This window comes from Thermobia domestica, chromosome 3 (assembly GCF_964235325.1).
Source record: "Thermobia domestica chromosome 3, izTheDome1.hap1.1, whole genome shotgun sequence".
In the NCBI taxonomy this organism is placed as follows: domain Eukaryota; kingdom Metazoa; phylum Arthropoda; class Insecta; order Zygentoma; family Lepismatidae; genus Thermobia; species Thermobia domestica.
The window spans coordinates 107311578-107331628 of record NC_137456.1 but is presented as its reverse complement, the minus strand read 5'-3'; the positions used below and the strand labels follow the sequence as shown (position 1 = coordinate 107331628).

The window sequence follows — 20051 nt, the reverse complement described above, 5'->3', positions numbered from 1 at the left end:
AGTCCTATTACAGTAAGGACCGTATTAAATATGTTGATTATCCTAAAAGCCATAAGAGGATTGTGCACAGAAAGAATTCTAGGCAAAAAATTTTATCTTGCGGAAGAATATATGGATTGCGTACAGCGTGTCTGCCCAAACGTACTATTAGGGGAGGATGATTATTTGTGTCCTGTACACAACGTGATTTGAAAGGCAGTATGAAAAATTTTGAAAGGTGAATCCTTCACCGTAGTCTAGGTTTCACCGATAACGGCCGTTTTAATGGCGACACATTCATGTTTAGTATGTTAACTGTCTGGTTAATGGTTTCTAAATCTACATTCAGAGGAACAAATTCTTTATCTTGCTGGTGCATAATTTCATATTTACACCTTCTTCCGTGGTCACAAATATCTCACACACATTCACGTTGTTTACAGTAAATATTCAAAGCACCCTTTACACAAATAATCATCCTCTCCTAATACTACGTTTTGGCAGACGCGCTGTACGCAATACATTTATTTTACCGCAAGATAAAATTTTTGTCAAGAATTCTTTCTGTACGCAATCCTCTTATGCCTTTTAGAATAATCAACACATTTAATAGGTCCTTACTGTAATAGGACTTCTCATTGTTATTCACACAAACACTGTAGCTAGTGCACTACAATGTCATGTTACCAGTGAAAACAATTTTCATGGTTCCAGAGAACACCAGGACGATGTTCACGACACCGAATCACGCAAACTACCAATAATGCACGAGATAAAACTTTTTAATGAAATACATGTAAGTTTTCGAAAACTGGTGATGTGGGGAAAATTGTGCTTCATGTGATGTTTACAATCACTAATGAATACCAAATATCAAATAAAATCCACGTAGTGTCATTTTCACTAGACCTTATGGAGTAGATTTCGATGCTAGAAGCAAATGGTTGATATTGCTCGTGAGGACAGAAGAAAAAATATTTGAAGTTAGCAAAAAATTCACCAAAGTTGGCAACATTGCAAGTGAATTGCGCGATTCCTATTGGACCAATAGACGAATTTGGGCCCTCCACCGAAACATAGAACTTTATACTTTTCCTGCTATTGCGATTATGTTACTAAGTACACTCGTTTCTCTACAATAAAACTTTTAATTTGACATGTTTTTCAATTTTTCGAGCAATCCGAGAGGAGGGCAGCCATTTTGGAAGGCTGTATATCGAAGGAAAAAATTTTTTCAGCAAAAAGAAAAAAAATATGGGTCTAATAATATTGCATGTAATCCCATATTTAAATAAATAAATAAATAAATAAATAAATAAATGCAATCTGAGACTATGATGGGGACCAATAATTGTGGTTTGCCTGGACGATTTGAAATGGAATCGGTCCAATATATTCAATCACTTCTTATTTACATTTGATTTAAAGGCGCTGCCTTTACCTTTTGCAATCATTAATGTAAATAAATACATGATATAATTTGACAGTGATTTCGACCATACAAATTAGAAATTATTTATTTTCCAGAATAATATACAGCTATCTTTTTGAAACACCTGTTCTGAATTTCGCGTACCACCCTTTCTCGTACTTACATTAGTAGTTACACCAAATGAAACAAAAGGAGAAATGACAGAAATCTGTGTACAACTGAAAATAGTAGATAATAATTAAAAATTATATGGAAACACGCGAAGCTAGTATTTCAATGAAGTTAAAAAAAAAAAAAAAAATACAATAAATAAGTTTAGCACGGCTGGTGTTTACTGAAAGTTCAACACATGAAATGTGTAAGAGACATAACTTTAGATTTTCAGAGAAAAGTCAAAGCTGAAAAGTGATTTTTTTTCTGTTATAATTATCACATTACATATAAAACTAAATATCTAAATTTTTACATGTTATTTTTCCTCTTGTCTCATGAATACAGTCCTTCACAAATGAAAACTTTGTATTGTAATGTCTGACAGACAATGCTATCTGCTCTGCAGTGGTCATTTTCGCTGTCCCGTTGTCAATAAACAATTTATATACTAATTTTACGTTGTGGAAACACCGTTACACTCATGTGACTTCTAATGATACTACTAGCGCCTAACTGCACACAGCAGTGAACTTTCTTCCTACGATTATTTACTTTAGTCTGACCAATTTTACTTCACTGTTCAAAGGCTTTTACACATTGAGTCGTCAAATATTAAGCGAGTAACAGTATAATTCAGCGTCCAATTCACATCCATAAGAAAAATGAAATGCTAAACGCATAACAGTAATACTCACTTCTTACAGAACCAGAATATTGTATTGTATTTATTTTCATCCTTTTTCATACAAATTGTTCACAACGTGAACGTATGAGTTGGACACGTCACAAGAACACTGAATGTGTACATATGTATACATTTAAATCTACATGCAATATTAAAATAGTGTCAATTTAAGTAAAAAACGGTACAAGTTTTCATTATTCTAAGTTACATACAACGATATAAAACAACATAACAGTTAATAAAACCTTACATTATAGATATACAAAATATATATATACTTTACACATTATTTACTACAGGCGAGATATTCTTCTACAGAATAGAAGCAGTGCTCGAGTAGGTAGTACTTGACTGCTTTATTGAAACCGGATATTTTGTTTTTAAAAGTGGAAGGAAGCTTGTTATAAATATTCACTGCCATAGGAAATGTATTATTCGTATGCACTTTTAAACGTGAGGATTCTATATGAAGATCCGACGCTTGTCTTGTATTATGCGTATGAATATCTGAGTTCAACCGGAAGCTGCTTCTACCTAGCTGTATATCTTTTCTTACAAATTTTAGAAGTTCATATATATATATAAACATGGAAGAGGTAAGATTTCAAGAAATTGAAACAGAGGTTTACAAGAAGTTCGAGATTCACTTCCGGTCATAAACCTTAAAGCTCTCGTTTGTAAAACGAATATGGAATTTAGCAGTGCAGTAGATCCCCAGAATATAATACCGCATTTCAATTTAGAATGAAAAAGTCCAAAATAAGTTGTGAGCAGAACATGCTGACTGACACTATTTCGTAAAAGCTTTAATATGTAACAGGTTTGAGCCAAATGTGAATTTTCCAATCTAATGTATCTGAAACCCAAAGACCAAGAAATTTGATATCCGAAACGTAATTCAACGTTTTGCCGTTAATTGATACACAAGGGTGTTCTCTTATCTCGTTTTTTACTACGTGAAAGCACATGCACGAAGACTTTGTTGTATTTAGTATTAGTTTACTTCTATCCATCCAGTCACTGACGGCAGACATGGTGGAATCTACTGCATTACATAACTCAACGTAAGTTTCTCCGGTTACTAATATATTTGCATCGTCAGCATACAGAACAATTTTAGCAGAGTCTAAACATTGTGGCAAGTCATTTATATATATTAAAAATAGAATAGGGCCTAAGATGGAACCTTGAGGAACTCCAAATTTTAACTCTTTGGTATCTGAATAACATTTGCCTACTCCCTGTGTGTCTCGAATTTGACAGTTAATTTCAACAGTTTGCCTTCTGTTGGATATATACGATTTAAACTACTCATAAGCATTTCCCCTAATACCATAATCTTGTAATTCTTTAAGTAAAACTTGATGATCAATTGTATCAAAAGCTTTGCTAAGATCAAGAAATATGCCAGTTGTATACTTTTTAGCGTTTAATGAATTTAAAGCGAAATAGAGAAAGGAGTAAAGAGCAGTTTCAGTAGACTTATTTTGATCTAAAGCCATTTTGAGCAGGAGATATTAAGTCAAAATTATTTAGAAAGCTAACTAGTCTTATATACATAAGTTTTTCAAAAAAGTTTAGAGAAGGTAGACAGACATGATATTGGTCTATAGTTCGATATAAGATCTTTCTTGCCACTTTTATATAAGGATTTAACAACTGCTAGCTTCAATGCTTCAGGAAAAACATCACTACTAAATGAGTTATTTACTATGAAGCATAAGATATCAGCAATCTCATAAGGGTATGCTTTAGAATTTTACCAGGAACTTCATCATATCCTGAAGAACTCTTATTTGTCATTTTCAGTGTAGTATTTAAGATTTCCTGACTAGTTACCGGGTGTAAGAACAATGATTTTTCGAAATTAGTTTTTGAATTTTCGAAATAAGATTCCATGGAGTAACAGTCAAGAAAAGGTTATGCTGATCAGACTTCCTTCAGTTGGACAATATGTGATTAGCACATTGGTTTCCATTCGTCTTATTTTTGGTTTTCTAGAAAAGTCCTCGACGCCAATATTTGATAACTACGCAAAATTTGGGTGTCTTCTTCCATCGTGTTAATTATTGGTTTTGATAACGAAAGTGATAATTTATTATCATAATACTATTTATATTAATAATTACTAAATTTTCATAGAGTTGACTACAAATGTTATGTTGTTACTACAATAGGAATAACTTGAACACTCAACCTAATCTTGACATCCTTGTATTCAGTCTGTTTAAGTCGGTAAGAGGACAAGATAAAAAGGAGGGAAGATTCATTTTTCAAAAATTAATTTTCTCTACTGATGATTCACTACTCCTATTTCCGTTCAAATGCTAGTTTTATTTACTTATATTTGCATCCTGAAACCATTTCTTTGTATGTTTTCGAAATTAGTCTTATTCTATAAGTGAATTTTCATATGACGAACCATGTTTTCCTTGCGACTGAAAGGCTGAGTACAAATTTTACACACAAAAGGTTTTTCACCAGTGTGAACTCGAATATGCTTGGTCAGATCACTTGCCGAGAGCCATTCTTTGGAACACCAATGACACACAAATTTTCGTTTAGTCTTCGAAGATACTATCGTTCCTCCACATGCTCTTGTTGCTGGAATGCTACCAACGGGAATGGCACTGAAAATAAAACAACATTTCATGTATAGCCCATTTACAATGACTTGATATTTGGGACACTGAAGGAACTGGGATTTTTATGTTAGTGCAACCTTGCATTGGCGCCTATTTACAACAGTTCATCTAAAATAAATACTTTTTAGCTAATATTTTCTTCATTTGAAGGCGCAATGATTTTTTTAAACTTTAATTTCAAATTCCGCCAGCGATCAAGTCGTCATGGCTGGGCTATACTAAAAAATCTCTTGCAAAAAAGTTCGTAAGAATTCTTCGCAAATATGTATTGTAGTTAAATGTACAGCGGAGTCTCGGTTCACAAATCTATCTCTTCGTGAACAAATCGATTCAAGAATTAGGTTTGTGAACATTTTTTCCCCTCAGCTCACGAGCGATATTTCGGGCTGGAAACACGTACCTGTCGTGTTGGAAGTACAAATGGATGCCCGCCTTCCAATTCTAAGCGTTCAGCAATATTTTTACGCGTTTGTCAGAGTCCTGTGTATAAAAACTTCATTTTTCTTCACTTTCTGTTATTATGCTGTTAGTGGTACTTATTTATATTTAATTACGGATAATTGTATTTAATTAAGGATGGATATTTTATTTTCATTTTATGCTCTTATTCACAGAAAAATCCTTTTAAAATGTAATTAAAAAATATGTACCATGTTTCTATGGTTAGAAACGGATTAATTATATTTACATTTCTTTCAACGGAAAAAATAATTTCGGCTCGCGAACAGCGTTCCGGAATGGATTAAGTTCGTTACTGTGGGTCCACTGTATATCATAATTCAAGTTCTGGACTAATATGACATAAAATATTTTGTCAAGTATTCAACAAGAACCTCGATATTCAGCAGGTAATTTTATGTATATATTAAAAAAAATTGAAAACTATCTTCTTTCTTATTATAATTATACTTATTGCTGAAAAAGCAGAATTAACATCATGTTAAGTACTGAATATAGCAGTCAAAAAAATCTGCCAACTTTTTTTTTTTTTTTTTAAAAAAAAAGACGGTATTTACTAATTTTGTTTGAATATAACCAGAAGCATCCAATGACGTAGTTCAAAATTTCAGAGTTGTCTGATTTGTCGTCAATACCTAAAATTATCATAAAAAAAATTAACGTCTGGCAGTTAATGGTACACACCAAGAAATACAAAATGTGTTGCAAGATTTGCAATATTTCCACAACCCGAAAAGCAGGTGCGTGAATACGCTGTGATCGACCGTAATCACAAGATCAAACAGCCCAAGAGATAGAGTGACAAGCGTATTATTTAATACGAAGGCCGCCACTCCGTCAGTATCTTCAATTAGTTTTATAGTAGCAGTGACAAGAGTGGTTAACAATGTATGATATGAGAACTATTATTGTGTGAGTTCGAACCAGCCATACGCTCCAGCAGCAACTCATTAGTCATGCAAAATGGGAAGATGCAGTGAACCACAGAAGAGCAACTCGTTGTTTCCAGAAATTTCGTGCAGATTGTAAAAACGTCGAAATCAGCGAAGTCCGGCCGCCCCAGGATAACAAGTCATACGACACGCCATTGAGAAAATCCATCAACCAGCACACAACGATAGTCAAATCAACTCAGTGTGTCGAAGTCTACTGCAGTGTGTCATTTTCAGGAACTCGAAAAACCATCCGGAACTGTCGCATTATCCCATGAGTTGACATAGCAAAGGCCCAGAAAAAAGTGGATGTGTGTGTGCCGATGACTGTTTAAATTTTAGAGAGGCAAACAGTAAATATATTAAATAAGATTGGTCGAGCTGGAGAAATCTTTACACAAAAATTCTTGACATTGGATCAAAATTTTCATTTTTTTTTCTTTCTTTTAAAATTTCTGCAACAAAATATGTCAAGATGAAAGTTATGTAAATAAAGCGTACAAGCCGTGAGTTGAATGTTTTATTTCAAAACAGAAATTGAGAAAATCACTTTAGTTTTAAGTCATTAAGAATGTAGTTTGATGTTTATAGTGTCTAAGATATACTGATGAGGTTTAAAGCAGTACACGAAAATGTTCTCACTTGCGAAAATGAAAGATTTCAGCTGTGAAGGATGAAAAATCTTTTGTGACCGGGAACAGAAACGACCGAATTCTGAGGTGAAATTCATTCTTTTAGTTCCTTCAAAATTTCCAGTTTGGATTTTTTTTTTTTCGTTGCGATCAATTCTGTGTGGAAGTTATTGTGGATTTTTTTTTCTGTCAGGGCCATTACAGACATAACTTCTTATTTTCCGTAGTCCTCATTGACAACACAACTGGGAAATCGACGTCCTGTGTCGATGGTTTGTGGTTCGCAACCTTTTCCACAAAGGGTTACGGATGGCGGACTGCATGCCTGGACGCCGAGCTGTGAGTTGTGAGGGAAGAGGCTCGGGAATTATCTTCTTTGGACAAATTTCAGTTCCATTTTCCGTGGACAACTGGTCTGGTGAATGAATTAGTGATTGCTGGTGGTATGCCTACACGGGGCCCAGTAGGTTCGTAACCACCAGTCAGTGATACATTTACGCAGTCCATAGTCCTAAGGAAAGTGAACATCATACACAGTAAATTCCACACTACATTGTACATTTTATTTATTTATTTATTTTTTTTGGTAATATATATTCGGAAAGTAATGTAACCTTATATGTAAAGATAGGTAACGGTCCAGGATTCTTTCTTGAATTGTAACCAATTAAAGAAGTCCGTCGGGAGCCATTGATACAACGATATTGTCTATCATTGCGTTAGATTACTTCCATTTTTGTATTTTGATTTTGAGATGACGGTGCATAAAAGTACACAATCTGTCGTGTAGAAGAAGAAGAAGAAAATAAATTATATGTTGTTGATTCTATATAGAAAGAAATAAGATTTAATCTCAATAGTTAAAAATATATGTTGGTTATATAGATGTTGTCAACCTCATATAATTGCTTGTTTAAAACGTTACTATGACAACTGAAAAAAAGAAAATAATAATTAATGGAGTCTTGATAATACAAAGGTAATTAAAAAGATAATAAAAATGTTGTCGTACCTGATTTTATGTGATTTGACCGTGTTGATATATTTTAAGAATTACACGAACTGTGGGCTAAAATATAATAAAAAAATATTTGTTTGTTGTTGTACGTCTCTTTCAGCAGCGAGGCTATATGAGACGTGGACCTACTGATTAACGTGGAATCCGAACTACATGAGCTACCGCCGGGAACTCGGGTCTGCCACGCCAAAGGCGTGTATGCTAACCGCTTGGCCACGGAGGAGCTCTGTGACGATTTAGTTGCAACTTAAAAACTGTATTATTTCAATTTAATTATTTTAAAATAGGACAAAGGCTGTAACCATATTTTAAGGACCTATCCGGTTTGTCATAAGGATCAGACTATGTCACGTGATCAGGTCAAAAGTCACGTTTCGTACTAAATCGAGTCTGGAGATTCTAAATCCAGATGTGAGATAGTTCAAGCACGTAACTTCCTCGTACAGTGCCCTGGGTAATTTAAAAAAAAAAAAAAATGCATATATATATATATATTTCATTATTATTATTGAATTTACTCAAACAACTTGACTTTTGACAATGATCTATCCATATTTACCTTACGTGCTATACATAGTTTTTAAGCTTTTCATTATGTCCTTGCAATAAGCTTTTAATTAGCCATCTCCTTATTATAGTTTTTGAGATATGTGGACGAATTATTATTATTATTATTTTTAGTGATTTTCCATTGACATTAATGTTTCGTGCTTTATTTGACTATGTTCCATCTATTTTAGGACAATTTGCTTTTGAAATATAGAATTAGAATCTACATAGTCTCTTCTACATTTGAGCTTAATTTCAGTCATGTTCCCCAAAGTCTGCATTATTGCAATCGGATAGGCCCTTTGAGCATTAACATTTGTGTAACCGCACGTTTAGCCACCTAATAATCAGACTGCATGTATATGGTACAGATATAGTCACTATAATCGCTCTCACTTCATTTATGCATGTATTCTTTAGGCTCGCACCATCTTGATGAATGATGCAGGGGGTAGAAGAACTGTGAGGTGGGGGTGAAACAACAAGTTATTATCAATGAAATTACGTATTTTAAAAGAAAATGCGAACGTTCATTTTTCAAGAGAGATTCGAACTCTGGATGCTCTAACTTCTGAATCAGAATCCAGTATCTCAATTCACTTGATCGCTTTTTTTTTTTTTTTTTTTTTTTGGGTCAATATTGTTTTATTTGTTATACTGTAGGTTCTCTTTAATCCGGCACGTTCAGGATAACGGCCGTGCAGGATTATCGAACGTCAAATATAGTTCTACCAAAGATAAATCACTCTAGATAAAAAAACGCAAATGATTTAAAACATGTATTTTGTGTGTTTACGCATATCCTGAACCTGTGCAGATGATATAAATATCTTATAAAATATTTCGTCATTCATCAACTATGGGGTTTAAAATATTATTCTTATTTATAACTCAATAGAGCACAAAATTAAACATTGAATATTCCTGTATTGATAATAATAATAATAATAATAATAATAATAATAATAATAATAATAATAATAATAATAATAATAATAATAATAATAATAAAGCAAAAGAAAAATTAATACAGAGCAATGATATTTGAAACAAGTTGTAATAAACTTCTCTATGATAAGAAAAATACACATGAGCGTTCCTATATATATATATATATATAAAGTATCTGGTATCACGTTACTGCCGCGATTGGGATCTCTTCTGCAAAAAAATCGTTATGGATTACACATAAATTTTATTAGCTGTGCCGAGTTGTAGCTTTTGTTGGAATCCATCTGAAAAAAATAAAAATCCTCGAAAGGTTGATCGGTGCCGGGTTACATAACGTGCAAATCCCAGAATGCAAGAATGCAGGATTAAAGGGCGCCTACTATGCTTATTACTTATACATATTTCCGAACTACCTTTGTTCAAAATTTCTCAGAAATTAAGTAACAACATTGGGCTTCACACACACACTGCATAATTTTCACAACAAAGTAATTTTTAGTTCCACGTTTAATACAGACTTCAATGTATTTGTCTCACTATACCTTAAAAACTGTGAAATATTAAAATTAGCGATAAAGCTGCTTAGTTGGCTCCTCAATTTTATTGACCGCATATACATGAAATCCTGAATATACAATATTAGCCAGAATGATTACTTCACTGTTTTCTTTTTTTTTTTTTCCATCACGCAGTGGGCATTCTCTTTGCACGTGAATAGTGTCGTCTGCTAGGTTGGTAGTCTTGTTATTTGTTCATAGTGGGTGACTCTGTAATCTCAAGTATCTAGATTTACTGTTCGTACCGAACACATGCTGGTTATATTTCTACTCTCGTTGAAGGGTAATAACAGTGACTACGCCTGTGAGAAAAAAAAAATCACAAAAATGCACGCACAAATAAAGATTCTGAGTGAAGGTTTCAGTACTCGCCACATTGCGATTGGCAGAAAAGATAGTAGTCCGATTAACGAGTAATTTCAAAACCACTGGAAATTATGGCTGCAAAAAGCCAAAAGAACGTCAAAAGTGCACAACTAAGCATATGGATGACACCAAACTTTTGGCAGCAAAGAAATCGCCCAAAAAACAGTCAAAGCAATCTAGGCTAGTTTACCGAAATACGAGAATCTACCTAGCCAAAGGATAATCCACCGAAGGTTATAATGTTTCAATTTCAAACCCTATAAGCCTGTCAGAAAGCCGAATTTGTCAGCCAGAACACTGCTGACCGACTGACATTTTGTAAAAAGTATCAGGGATGGACTGCTGAACAATGGAAAAAGTTATGTCGGACGAGAACTAAGTATCGCAATTTTATGCTTTTTGTAGACAGATACAATGGCCTCCCAATACAAGGGACTCTCAATGCTACATTATTTCCACCATAAGGGATGCTACAAAAATTCATGGTCTGGGGTACCATTTCTGCTAAAGGCAGATGTGGACTGTGGTCCATGCTTCACGAGACATCAATGAATAGAACTATCTATCTTGATGTGCTTAAAGAGAAGTTAGTAGTGTTCATGGAGATCAACCAGTGCACCCACTTCCAACATGATGGTGCTCCATGCCACAAACAAATGCTGCTAAGGAATGGTTTGAAAACAGCGAGTTTTAAATTCTTGGATCTTAGCCCGAAATTATCCTGACCTGTATACAATCAAGAACTGCTGGGCAACTTTAAAGCGAAAGTAGCTGAATGTAACCCCAGTTAAGCTTCTCAATTAAGAGCAGCTATAAAAGACGTCTGGGCTACAGAAATTACACCAGAATACTGCGAAAAATTATGTCTGTCCATGTCTTCTCGTATCCAAGTTGTGTTTAAAAAATAACGTTTTGCATACCAAATATTGAACTTGCTCTCAAGCGTGTATACTTTACTGTGTTTCTATCACTGAAATGTATTCTTTGTATGTGTTTTTAAACTGAAATATATCATTTATATCAATGCACATCCGTATTTAAATGAGAATGTTCTTGTGTATCCATAAGCATAACACTTATTTGTGGTGAGCCATCCATTTTGGTCAATACTGTATATCTTTATTTAAAATTAATTCGTTTCCTTCAATTGTATGTGTGTCTTCATGTTCAGTAACGCTGAAGTACACTGCTGGAAGTAAGAAGTGACACGGTTAGAAACATTATGAAACTGTACAAATGCTCATGCTAGCTGGATGTGTTCTAACAATAAAACAATGTTCGGGTGTTAGGGGTTTTTATAATGAAGATTTAAGGGAATGTCTTAAAAGAGATTCTGGTTGTATATATATTAGCCTTAGAGCTCGATTCGACATTATTATGTATCGGAGAAATGTAAGCTCTGAAGTGTGTGATTCTAATAAAGTATAGGTAGAAATATTTATAAATTAACTGTTGTGTATTAGACGTAACCCATGTTGCGTGGCGTATCCACGGCAGCATTGTTTCTACACTAAAAGTAGCTTTGAGATTGGTGGATGATTTACACATAACAAGCAATGGTAATCCAACTATCAATCGAAAGTCAGCGAAAGTAAGAAACTTCAATAACATATATAGAAAAACTGATGGATGAATTGACCGGGAAACTCATACACAGGAAACCTTTAACTACTTTATTCTGATTTATTATTGTTCTATAACTGCCAATTACTGCATTTACAAAAAAGAATCCTATTGAGTTAACACAGTGCAAATACTAGTTTAACAGCCAACTTAAGCGATACAGAGAAGGTTAATGTACAAAATATTTTGAGAATGTCTCAAATCAAACCGTTAGTCTAATGCTAAAATTAGCCATCTTCCAAGTTTATTTTCCTGCGTTCTGATCCTGAACTATGGTCAAAAGGCTCAGACCTCCTCCTCCCTGAAACTATACAAACGACCAGGCTCTTACACCTCAATATTGGTTAGAATGTGTCCAATTTTACTCCTAATGATTATACTCCAACTTTTAATACCCACTTTAGAGTTTAAAACAGAAATCTTTTTCAGCATTAATGAAAAATATTTCCCCAACTATAAATCTTCAAAAGAATGATATACTAGAAATCAATCAACCTTTTGAGAGATCCTGAAATCGTATTTTGTTATAATCTCATTACTTATTTATTTATTTACTTATTTATTTATTTTTTTTAAGAATACTCAAAATCACACAGGTAATCTTATTTAAATTTTTGTTCGAGATATTAACACTAAGTAGATAACGTTAGTGTATTACACCACTACCCACGAAGTTCGTAGCAGATTTTGTTTATTTGTTGTTTTCGGAGTTTATATATAATTATACATACCCTATTTATTATTATACAGTTATGACATTGTGATACGTGACACGATTTACGCTTTACATTATGATTTACTTCAATTACATTATTGTTTTAACTATAACGCTTTTAATTTAATAGATACAGGGAGACAATGCACTAATTTTGAACAAAATACATCAGAATAAACTAGAAAGGAACAGGCGTGTGATTTTTCTGTTTTATTTACGACTTTATTTTCCTTCATTAGAAATGAATATACTATCTCCATTTACAAATATTACTGCAAAATTGAATGTATTAGTGTATTACATTCTAAAGGCTTTCATTTTCCTTATTCGTCACATTTCAATTAAACTGTAAAATATTTTACATCTTTGCTTATAATAACTTAGAAATGTTGTGTAAACCGAGGAAATCTCATACCAACTCTGCCTCAATGCAACACATGACAATTCTATGACTGGTGTTTTCTTAAATAACATGATTACTACTCTCACCAACCACTGTGCTCAACGATGTATTCAAGTATAGATATTTTCACCTCATTTCCTCAAAAGCAATATAGTTGATAATTGAAGATCAACACAAAGTAGAAACAGTTTGAAATTAAGCTTTGTCTAAACGACATATTAGATTTTTTGTACTCTTTGCAAAGCTTTAAAATTCTTTGGATTGTCTGTAATTTCGGTTACGCTTTACTCTCATCGCCTAAGGAATCTGTCAGGATAAGTAGATAAGAGTAATAGTGCGTAATAAATCTGTTGAAAGTTTAAATTATCAAGAGTACATCGATATTGTCACTTTGCAGTTAAATTTGTAATTTCAAACTGTTTCTACTTTGTGTTGATTTTCAATTATCAACTATATTGTTTTCGAGGAAATGAGGTGACAGTATCTATACTTGAATACATCGTTGAGCACAGTGGTTGGTGAGAGTAGTAATCATGTTATTTAAGAAAACACCGGTCATAGAATTGTCATGTGTTGCATTCAGGCAGAGTTGGTATGAGATTTCCTCGGTTTACACAAATTTCTGTTATTACAAGCAAAGGTCTTTATTTTACTAATTCTTTTACCTTTGGAGATTCTACAGATAAATCTGATTAATACATTTCAAATGACTACAATGCACATCGGCACTGCTCATGATATAAAGATTAAAAAAAAAAATCAACTTCGAAGGCCCCATGTCTTTGGAATGGAAGCAGCACTGAGTGCAATTTTCTAACTTAAAGCATAATGGTATATTCGTGCAGATCAATTCATCCAAAAAGAGATTAACACGAAGCTAATCCATGAGTGAGGAGCTATGACTAGTCAGATAGCTCTCTAATTGGGTGATGTGTGATTAAACCATGGGTTTCCACTGTAGTTGTTTTTAATTTCCTAGATTGGAATTCGCTATTTAATTCAAATACTTGGTAACTCTAATCGGATAACAGGTCAACATTGTATTCTGCGTCCTACTAGGAATCAAGCCTGTACATCAACGACTAGAGCCCTAACCATTCAGAGATACGGAGCATATTAGTGATAATATCAGTTGTAACGACTGTCCGAAAAATTGTATCCTGTCAACTTTGACTACTAACAGTAACGCAAAGATACATGGCAGATGATTGGGGATGCAGGAAAATGAAGTGTCGCCCCTTTAAAAATTTCCCGAGGAATTCGAATAACCAATAAGCACCAATAAGATTAGGAAAATAGTAATCCCTAAGACTTGACATAAATAAAGAGATGAGCCGCCTTGTTCAGCCTTTTTTTTTTTTTTTAATATGATTACTTTTTAAAATTTAAGTACAAAGGTATATTAACATATCAAATCATTGCTATTTGTACTGCTTTTAAAGTTTCGTCTAAGAGCAAATAAACTTTTAACGGTACAACCACAAAATACTAATTTTTGGACAATAAATTCACTCAGCATCGTATCAACCAAAAAACATCACATAACGTGTTATTGCGTCTGCACACGATAAAGCGAAAAACATAAAAGAGAACGATAAAATTAATATCATATAGTAAAACGATATATTACATGATATTATATAATTACGCAGCATGTAAATTTAAAACGCTCCTGTTGATGACACTGGGTGGACATATTTGTGATAGTGGCCTATGAATTATACCAGGTATGATTCATTGATGTATGGTTAAAGGAAGAAAAAAGATGGCTTTAACGATATCTCTTGTGTTTTGCTGTGAACATTATGCACTGGGGATTGCGAAATGAATTACACAGTGGAAAAATGTAGTATTCCAAAATTTCACTTTCTCTGAGAACCTTGCCGTTCGTTTTTGTGCGAGAAGAAGTTTTGTTAAATACCTCATGTTTAAACTCATTCAATATCAACCTCACTGTAAATTATTCATTGTAGCTTTAAGTGACCAAAGCAGCATATATATTTTAGGAGTATATATATATACTGCTTTGGTCAGTTGGAGTTTTATTAGCAATCTCACTGGTATACAAGCATCAATGAAGATCGTTATGAATATCGCATAGCACTGCAAACACCACTAGTATGAAAATAATCAAATAAGGCTTTATAACAAATGATCTTTTCATGTTCATAATCACAAACCGCACTGTTATCTTAAAACGAATAATTTATTCTACCACCGTAAAAAATTTACGGTATGCATATATTTTATATATATAAACTAATAAACTTCATGAAAATATCTTTGGAGAAGAATTCACTTTGATAACAAACTTTGATTATCGGACCACTGTTTTCATTGAAATGGTACGTAATGATATGATGTTTCTTCTTCCATTAAATACTTTTGTGATATATGTACTCTTGTATGACGATTAAGGCTACTCTTCTGGTTGAAATTTCTTCCGCACACATCACATGTAAATGGTTTCTCTCCTGTATGAATGCGCATGTGTGTTCGAAGTTTATAAGGAGTCACGAAGAATTTTAAGCAATAGTTGCATTCATAAAATCGCCTGCTTGTTGCCTCACGATCTTGCACGTTCGTATCCACTACAGCTGGACCTGAACAGCCATGGAAGCTGGAAATAAAATTAATATCGGAATCTGTACACTCTTTTGACATGGATATCATTCACTTCCAAGTACCGACATTAAAACAGCGTATCAGTTTAACTGATAGAATAGAACAAGAATAACGCTTACACAATAGTGCGGAAGTCTTTAACTGGGAAGGATATTCTCTTGCAATGAAATTTAAGTAGTGATTTCAGTTATATCGAATTTATTGTTGCATTTCTTTTTGAACAACTTACAGCTTACACATATAATAGCAGAAAACGAAGTTTCAACGTACTACATTGCTTTCTTGAAAAAACATATTTACAGAATCAATACTGCCGAAATGTGAATAATCTTATATTCAAACATTCGTTACTGGAATACCGATTATTAAAATACCTGCAATAGCTTTAATGAAAACCAAGTACTATTTCTGCAACATAATTTGAGACTGTCCTTCCATTATGCCAATTATTTGTTGTGATGTTTCTAAAGCTAACCAAAATATACAACATGACTCTTATATTTCCATTTTGTACTGGAGTTAAGAGAAATCTATTACATACATATATGCACATACGAAGACTCTACGAACAGCATCTCTTCAAAGCTATTTCCAATATTTTTACAGTTGAGTCAAAATTGTATATCATAGTCAAAGAACAATAATCTAAGTGAAGATATCACGATTAAAAAATTATAAATATATATTGGTACACAAATTAACAAGTGTTATTTAACTTCTATTTTTCTGAAAAATATCGATCTTCAACAAAACATGGGTTGTGAGACCTTGCATTTGCTAATAGATGTAACAATGTACTCACTTGGCAAATATTTAAAGTATAGTACTATTTCTTAAAATATTTAAAATTGTAAAAAAAAAAAAAAAAAAAATATCTTTTGGGACTATTTTTTTAAAATATATATAGGGCGCAAAATTTTAAAGTCAGAGGCACTCGCCAATCCAAAAATGATGGTCGCCAGTATCTCTCACGTACAAATTATGAGACCCCCCCCCCCCCCTTCGTGCCTTTGGTTTGATAAAGAAAGAGATTACATCAGGGCATAAAATTTCAAACCAGACAATTAGATTCGGGATAATCAATTTTGAGCTGGATAATTTATATACATATTAAAAAATATCTTATCTTAAGAATTCACGTTTGTATAACGCTCTCTCTCTCTCTCTGCAGAAGTACCAACTGTCGATAGCAATTTTTGGATCGAAGTCCTTAAGTGAAGGGCCATTGATGGAAATTGTCAGCAAATCATCCAGTGTGTCAGTCTTCAACGAATTCCTGTAGGCAGTCTTAACTCTGTGAAGACTGCTGAAGACTCTCTCACATGAAGCAGTACTCACAGGTAAAACTGTACAAAATGTGACAATCGGAAGCAAATTTGGAAACCTCGTAATGAAGTTTTTACTGTAAATCTTTTTCAATGTCTCATTCAACGTCAATGAAGAAAACAAAGGTTTATATTCTGCCCACTCTGCTAAGACCAAGGACCATTTTTTCACTGTATAAATATGGTCGCAAGTACTTAAAAAGCAATTTTATTTCTTCCACACCAAGGATTTTTGTTTTATAAGGCCAACCCAAAGCGTCAAATATATGCAGGGACAGAACTACCTCTGATGATACAGACTGCAAAGGGAGGGGCGAATTACAACGTTGTGAAGACTCCACATTCCGTGTTTTCTCACTTAGTGACAATTATAGGGTGTTTCAAAACAACACCGACAACGTTTGGGAGGTGATTCCTAACAACAAAATAAGACGAAAAGTATAGACCAACCTGGGTGTACAAATGCTTCCTTTCGAAGTTATGAACATGAAAAAATGAAATTTACAAGTCCATAGCTCCAAAACTATGGGACCTACCGTAGTCGGGTCAAGACTTGACTTAGGAACTAATATGTATTCCATCCAAAAATACATGTTTCAGAATCCTAAGGTACTCACGCAATAATTTTTGTACAGGCAGTTTGGTTATGGGCATATAATCTGAAGTACTCACTACCTACCTCTATAAAAATTGTCGCGGAAGTACTGTAGGATTCTGAAGCATGTATTTTTGGATAGAATACATATCAGTTCCTTAGTAAAGTCTTGACTCGACTACGGTAGGCCCCATAGTTTTGGAGTTATGGACCTTTAAAGTTCATTTTTCACGTTTTCAGCAGCCTATAACTCCGAAAGGAAGCATTTGTGCACCCAGGTTGGTCTATACTTTTCGTCTTATTTTGGTGTCAGGAATCACCTCCAAAACGTTGTCGGTGTTGTTTTGAAACACCCCATATATATATATATATATTGCGACGCCATTTTGTATAGGCGCGTCAGCCAATGTTGCACTTCACAAAAATTTTCGGTAAACGCTGTAGCTCCTTTATTTTTGAAGATATTGATTTCAAACAAAAATAAATAAATAAATAAAAATTAAAATATAAAAGAGAATTAAACGTACAATCTTTTCTCTCTCTTTTTTAAGATATAGGTTTTGTGGAATACTACTTTTTACAAAAGTTTGATACCTGAAAGTATAATCTCTTCTTTGATATGAGTCTTCAAATATTGTGATTTTTCGAAAATCGACTATGTTTAACCTGAAATATCTCAAAAGAGGCATACTTAAAAATCTCAGATTTTCACAAAATAATCGCTATTTATAATAAATGGTTAAAATTTGATCTCGTAAGTTTTTTTTTTTCAGATAAAATGAAGTAAAATTAAAAAAAAAATAATTTTCTACCTTCTAAATATAGTACAACTTTGTGCGCAAAAATTAAAAAAAAAAAAGCCAGCGATTGTCGTTGGTTGATTTGATGTGGATTTACCCCTTAATAGTTAGATATAGTTACTTTTAAGAGTTCAACGTTAAAAGGATGGGATTTTTTTTTTTTTTTTTTTTTTTTTTTTTTTTTTTTTTTTTTTTGCACGTCATGCTTATTCAAATTTCAATATTCACACTAAAGTAACTCTCTGTACAGCAAATGATGTAATAATTTCTTGTTGCATCTGACTTCATGTAACTTATTCTCAAGAATGCTGGAGCTGCTTGTAATATACGACATAAAAAAGACAAACACCACTACGTGAAAAATTAGTAATTTTTCATCTATTGAATGGAAGAATATTTTAATTCTTAAACAGCATATACATCCATCCTTAATTTCGTTGAGATTTACAAAATTTAGAACTTCTTTTAGCAGCACGAAGTCTATCTATGGAAGCAAAAATGTGATTACAAAATGGCTTTTAAGCTAGATTTTCTAACTGCAACTAAAGCCAAAAGATTTATAACAAAAAGAGTGCTAATGCAAATTCAAAAACCGAAGCTTACCTCCAAAAGTGCTCTTGCAGAGAAGTTATTATATACGACAATATGTCCTTATAAAATTTAGAAATCATTTGAAAGGCTAACCTGTCTCCTTCTTCTAGTCGATAAAATATACTTTCAGATGTCCTAGTAATCGAAAGCGTCATGTTGCTATTCGAACTGATCATCAATTGGAAAACTATTAGGAAAGTTGTGCATAATCAATCTTCGTTATTTATTTAAAGCTGAACTCTGCAACTTCGGATCCCGGCATACATTTCCACTAAAAATGCTAACTGATTTAACCCTAGAAAAATTCTACTTTGTAATACTGATTAAATACTATAATTACACTTCAAAGGCACACATTACTTACGGTACAGAAAACCCAACATTAGTATGTAACTCACGTACAAAAATATTTACACATCAGTCATTTTTAAAGGTACTGTGTCATAACAAATAATGAGAAATGTTGACAGATACTGACAAAAGATCATGTTGTTTCAGTGGTTGCAGATGGACAATGCAGCTGCCATGAAGACTGAATTGGATGAAAACTACTATAGAAATGTTCAGAAGCTACTGTATTTTCCAAAAAAGGTTACTTTAATTATTAGCACATCTCAATTTTTGTTCAAATTTCCTTTATCTAAATATAGAATTGAGCTTTTCTAATGCAAAACGCAAGAAGATTCGAATACATTTCTTTTCATAGACGATAACATTTTACATAGAATGTTAACTTATTAACTTTTTCATTATGTAAATGCTTTAACAATTCTCATTTTCTGCACATGTATTTTAACGTGACGATTCAAAACACTTTTTTGGCTAAAACTTTTTCCACATACTTTACACTTAAACGGCTTCTCACCCGTGTGAACTCTCATATGAACTTCAAGTTTAGAGACAAAATGAAAAATCTTAGAGCAGTGACAACATACATATTTCTTCTCCATTGCACTGTGTATTGTTTTATCAGTTGTTTCAATGGAGCTGAAAGGAAAGCAAGGAAACTAATAAAC

At 33.2% G+C, this 20051-nt stretch overlaps 1 protein-coding gene across 10 annotated transcripts in view; it reads right to left on the bottom strand.

Annotated features, from left to right (window-relative positions):
- The window catches only part of LOC145680650 (uncharacterized), a 191181-nt gene that overhangs the window by 108952 nt on the left and 62178 nt on the right, over positions 1-20051 (bottom strand). The window contains exon 4 of one of the 10 annotated variants that reach the window (XM_081751370.1): positions 1327-4879. The exons of 7 other annotated variants lie outside the window; for them this stretch is intronic. In XM_081751370.1, the coding sequence (XP_081607496.1) occupies positions 4645-4879 (235 nt within the window). In that variant the 3' untranslated portion in view covers positions 1327-4644. Of the gene's footprint in view, positions 1-1326; positions 4880-13619; positions 15720-15886; positions 20023-20051 lie in introns of those variants that run through there. 2 more of the 10 variants (XM_081751366.1, XM_081751369.1) reach the window with 2 other exon arrangements.